We start from the raw sequence: 5,211 nt of genomic DNA, 5'->3' as shown, positions 1-5,211 counted from the left end.
ACAGCAAACACGATACTGAGGGACCTGTAACAAAACTCAATTAAAATCAAACAACAACAGCAACAACTTTGGGCAGTTGCCACAGCAATCGATAGAGAGAGAAACACAAATCCCTCAACAACCAAAAAAGACGCAGCTAATTTAACCAAATTGGATTACTTAATAAGTTTATTGGATAAATAACTTGGCCGCAGCAGCAACAACAATAACGAAACCCACGAAAGCATAAAGTGAATGTTTTGTTGTTGTTGTCGTGGTTGTTGCCGGTTATTGGGGCGCGCCACAAGCGCTCAAACCTTTTGTGGCAGCACTCAAAATAAGCCACGGGGCAAAGCAAGTTGTATATAAAAATTGTTGAGCTAATTTCTGAGAATTACCAAAACAGAAAAATAAAGATTCTCCCTCTCTCTCTCTCTCTCTCTCTCGCTTACTCACTCTCTCTATTGTGCCTGCTCTAATGTGTTTTTGTTCTACAGAAACATTTGAAATGATATCGTAAAGCAAACGGAGCTGTAGATAAGCCCCAAATCAAGTGGGCGTCGTAATTTATTATTAATTATAATCAACTTTTTGATAGACAAACAGTCAGCGCAGCAAAGTACCAAGCAGCACCTATCTGGGGATCAAATGTGCGTGTTACTATACAAACAGCACGCCTCGGTCAATGTATTTACCCAGAGCCAAGCACTTCATTTGCTGTGTGCTTTATGCGTAACTGCGATTTATATCAGAGTCTCTCTCTTTGTCTCGGTCTCTGTATTAGTATCTGTGCGTGCTCTATAATTTACTCTAAGGGTTTGATTTGTTGAGCTTTTGAAACTGATTTATGCATGAGCTTATTTACATTGTTTGCTTTACTGGCTTTAGTTGTGCAACCAAATCATACCCCAGACGCCTTTTGACAGGCGGCCACAATTTAGTGCTGTTAACAGCTAGTAATTAGCAATTAGACTCGATTTGCTTATTAATTAGCCATATCAATGACTTGGCCAGCGGATCTGCAACACGGGCTTGCAATTCGCATTGCATATTCATGGGATTCGCTTAGAGTTTCTCGGTTATCGATCTGTCGCATAAATTGTACGGCAATAAACATAAATTTTGATTTAGAAACCATTAGCACACCTCAAGTCAAAAATGCCGCGTTGTCATTTCCAGCCAACCCGTTTTAGATGTATGTGTGTGTGTAAGCTACACCTCCACCACACCCACCTGCACAACGCCCCATCGTACTCGACTTTTTGATCTCAGTTGCGCTCAATTAAATTCTACAATAAAACACGATTTGCATTTCAAATTGTGCAATTAAAATGCTTATGAAATCTATAAAAAATCGCTAAATGCATTTTATGAACACCTCCAACGGCTCAGCACAGCCCAGTGCAAAAATAACAACAACAACAGCAGCAAAGTAATGCTTAATGTCGCACGTTAATTAATTACTAGCGCATAATTAAATGTTAGCTGTGTGTGCAATGAATGCGTCCACGGTCTATGACTGATGCTGCTATACCTGAGTAGAGCTATAGACTTTATATATGACCTCTTCGTGTTTTTGTTGCTGGCGTTTCGACATGCGACCTGATGGCCGTCGCCTTTCTAAGTAAAAGCTGTTTTTTATCCGCTACGCGAAAGTTTAAGGAAACTTTTTCTTAATTTTGTTAAGTGCCAATTTCGTCTTTGAGCCCCTCACTTTTACCATGAACTGCTTAGGATCGGAGTTATATTGTTGCAGATTATGTAAATACGTGTGTTTTGTCAAGAAAAACAAGTTGATTGAAAACAATATGATTGAATTGTTTAATCCGTGGGATTGGCCATTGAGTGTTAGCTTACCATAAGTCGACTCTCTAAGCCACAGATAAACAATGCTTAAATGGGTATATAATACATAATATGTAAAAAATCGAATAATTTATAATATTTACAAAGAAATTGATTCATTGTCGAAAAGTATTCGAAGATATGTAATTTCCCAATCAGTTCGTAGTTGTCAGCTTTTGACTCCGCTGCCCCAATTAAAAATCATTTGATTTTTTATATTTTTGTTCTTGCATAAGAATATTTTATATTTTGTATATTTATATTTTTTATAATCATTTTTTGTATTTTTTTTTTTTTTGATTTTCTTAATAATTACAACTAAAGTAACTAAAAGTTGAAGCTATTATGAGCAGAAAGCTGCTGGAAAATGAATGCCCGATTTGTTCTCTTAGTGTTAAATATAAATACAATTATTAACATAAGTCTAGTGATAAATAAATGCTAAATAGATTTACAGCAATTACAAAATACTAGTGAAAATGTGCAAGAAATTCGCTAATTAAAATTAATTTTGTATCGCACGCATTTTTTTCATTATCATATTTACACGCTTAAACAATTAATTTAATTTGTACAATTGTTTCTCTCTCTTTATCTCTCTCTCTCTCTTTAACTCTTTCAAAATGATTTCTTTAGAGGTTTTTCGCTACTTTTGCTTTGTCTTTCTTTGAGCTCAACTCAACTCGTTGCGAAGGTCGCCCTCCGCCGTTTATTTTGGCACTGTTTGGGGGCGTGGCTAGGGGCCGATCTTCGCGACGTTCCTAATACTTTTGCAGGGAGTGTTATAGACGAGAGTCTGGTTTTTAAGCAGCTTTTCTATATACACTAAGCCTAGCGCTTTTCATTTTAAGAATATATCACAAATAATTAAATTTAAGATTTCATATACACTCACACACACACACACACACTCACTCATACTCACACACACACGCACAACGCTCAGCAGTGCAGGCGGCGTTTCTTTAGTAAGGAACTCACGGATAGACAAGATGGAGGAGTGGCCACTTAATGACTCGCATCCAGATCATGCTCATCATCGCTGGCGCAATCGTCCATTTCCATGTCGATGAGCTCGTCATCATCTTCGTCGCCGCTGCCGTTGTGCATGTTGCGTTCGGAGCCGGAGCCACCGCCCTTCTCGTCCTCCTGCTGCATGCGTTTGTGTTTGGTGCGACGATTCTGGAACCAGACCTTAACCTGTGTCTCAGACAGATTGAGTGACTGAGCAAGTGCCTTGCGCTCTGCTCCAACCACATACTGATTGCTCTCAAAGGCGTGCTCCAGTTTTAGCAGCTGCGACGGCGAGAAGGCAGTGCGAATGCGCTTTGGCTTACGGAAAGGTTGCAGAAGGAAGTCTGGAAGGAGCAAAGGGAAAAACAAGTTGGTTAGTCAAAGCACGCAAGGCACAGCTTAGGTTTTGATACTTACTTCCAGGAAAACGATGTGGAAAGATGCGGCCGTGGCGACTGAGCAGCCATGGGTAGAGTGGATAGCTTTCTCGTGGCATGCCCGGATTGCCCATGAAGGAGGCGGCGGCGTGTGGGGGTAGACCGGCCGCTGCTGCGGCAGCTGCTGCAGGACCCAGCACATGGCCGGCTTGCAAAGCTGCGGCCATTTGGAATTGGGCGGCGGCAATCAGATGCGGATTGTGCTGAGGCGCCAGCTCCGGCGGCGTGTTGATGTACGGCGGCAGTGCCTTGATGTCGGGCATACCCGGCTGACCTTGCGGCGGCGGTGGACCGCCTGGGCCCATCGGGAATGGACGCACTAGGCCCGCTGGCGGCATGCCCGGCAGCATGAGCGGATTGTGGCCGGGGCCAGCTGAGCCAGGGCCGGCGGAGGAATGCATTACAGGTGTCTTGGGGTAGTTGGGTGGCTGTTGCTGCGGCTGCTGAGGTGGCGTATTGTGCGGACTGCTGACCAGCAGTGTGGGCGATGAGGAGGGCTGCGACGATTGCGGCGATACCGATTTGGGCGGCGTATGTGGCGGCTGAATGCGCTGCGCTGGGTTCTCTAGTTGATCCGAGCCAGGCGGGGCAGGCGAACGCTCTCGCTTCACAGAAACACCAACGGGTGTTGAATTGATATCGCCCAGCGGCGAGAGGCGTGTCTGGAGTGGACTGAGGCTGTTGGCGACGGCGGCGTTGTGATGCAAGCGCTGAAGCAGCTCCTGTATATCATGATGTGACTTTGGTGTGCCCTGCTGTTGCTGGTGGAGCAGTAGATGCTGATGCAGTGCGTGCTGTTGGGCTGGCGAGAGATGAGGATGAGGGTGCGGATGCGCATGTGGATGCGGTGCCATGTGAGGCGGCAGCACGTGGCCGACATGATGTGTTGGTGGCGCCATCAAATGATGAGGCGGTGTAGGCGTGGCAGATAGCATTGTGAGTGCAGCAGGCGGCGTTTGGGGCGGCGATCCGGGTCCATTCCGATCTGGCTGCGGGCTGCTAGGCTGCTGTTCCGGATTGCCTCCAGCGGCAGTCACCGTCGCATCGTTGCCAACAATCGAATCGATGCTGAAGCCAATCTTCTGCTTGGGTGTGGGCAACATGACGGCAGAGGTGGGTACCGGCGGAATCATTTTAGTCATAAATACGCGCGTTGATTGTGCGGGCGAGGCGGCGATTAGTTCGGCTATTTTGGCGGCTTTTGTCTATCAAACTGTCTCTCAGTTAATCCTTGCGTAAGCAGTTGCCTTTGTATTTTACACTTGGTGCACCATTTGTGCGCTTCACTACACTAAACAGTTGCCGTTAGCTTAGAAACCCTTTGATAGTTGCGGGCGACGGGCACGTAAACAACTTTCTAGCGGGGGGACAAAGAGTCAACAAATTTTATGTTTGAGTTTTGCGATCGACGCGCTCGTAACGTGTTCACTCGACGACGTTCACAGTCTGAATAATCAAGAGAAGCGCTGCAGCAACACCAAGTGTACGCAGTGGGAATTATACACACGACACACGACATTACGACCGAGCGCTCTCTCTCTCTCTCTCTCTCTCTCTCTTTGACTCACGCGTTCCCTCTCTCGCTGGCTTGCTGGCTGACTGGCTTCATCTGTCCGTCTCTCGCTTTCCATAAAACACGTCAAACCGGTCTGCGCCCGCGCGTCACGACTGCTCCTGCTGCTTGTGTTATTGCTGTTGCTCGCGCAATGTGCCAGAGCGAGAGCGCATGAGCAGATCAGTGAGGCGCACAGACCAATGAGCGCTGTTTGTGTGCTTGCCATTGCACTCTCGCCTTCTTGTGGATTTTATCTGGCCACGCCATGCTGTCTCATTATCTGAACGGTTCAGCTGCACACAGAGAGGCGTACACAATTTAATTCGCTACGATGTATTTGTGTTCGTATTTGTATTGGTGTTTGTGTATTTGTGTAATTGT

General features: G+C 45.7%; 1 protein-coding gene across 1 annotated transcript; it reads right to left on the bottom strand.

Annotated features, from left to right (window-relative positions):
- Window positions 1-2,823: 2,823 nt before the first annotated feature.
- LOC111602749 (homeotic protein empty spiracles) lies at window positions 2,824-4,706 on the bottom strand. Its single transcript, XM_023320001.2, has 2 exons — window positions 3,256-4,706; window positions 2,824-3,182 (listed from the first exon to the last, which is right to left on the bottom strand). The coding sequence occupies exons 1-2, from the start codon at window positions 4,415-4,417 to the stop codon at window positions 2,833-2,835; spliced, it is 1,512 nt and encodes a 503-aa protein (XP_023175769.1). The 5' UTR covers window positions 4,418-4,706; the 3' UTR covers window positions 2,824-2,832.
- Window positions 4,707-5,211: the final 505 nt, after the last annotated feature.

This window comes from Drosophila hydei, unplaced genomic scaffold (assembly GCF_003285905.1).
Source record: "Drosophila hydei strain 15085-1641.00,03,60 unplaced genomic scaffold, DhydRS2 tig00000063-arrow-pilon, whole genome shotgun sequence".
Lineage (NCBI taxonomy): Eukaryota > Metazoa > Arthropoda > Insecta > Diptera > Drosophilidae > Drosophila > Drosophila hydei.
The sequence above is the reverse complement of the archived record's forward strand: the minus strand, read 5'-3'. Positions and strand labels throughout refer to the sequence as shown.

What these genes read in the sequence shown, in the direction of transcription:
- LOC111602749 (XM_023320001.2), bottom strand. Translation starts at nt 4,417, where the DNA reads ATGACTAAAATGATTCCGCCGGTACCCACCTCTGCCGTCATGTTGCCC. An exon ending in TCCACATCGTTTTCCTGGAA is followed by an intron (nt 3,183 to 3,255) that starts GTAAGTATCAAA and finishes TGCTCCTTCCAG; the next exon opens with ACTTCCTTCTGCAACCTTTC.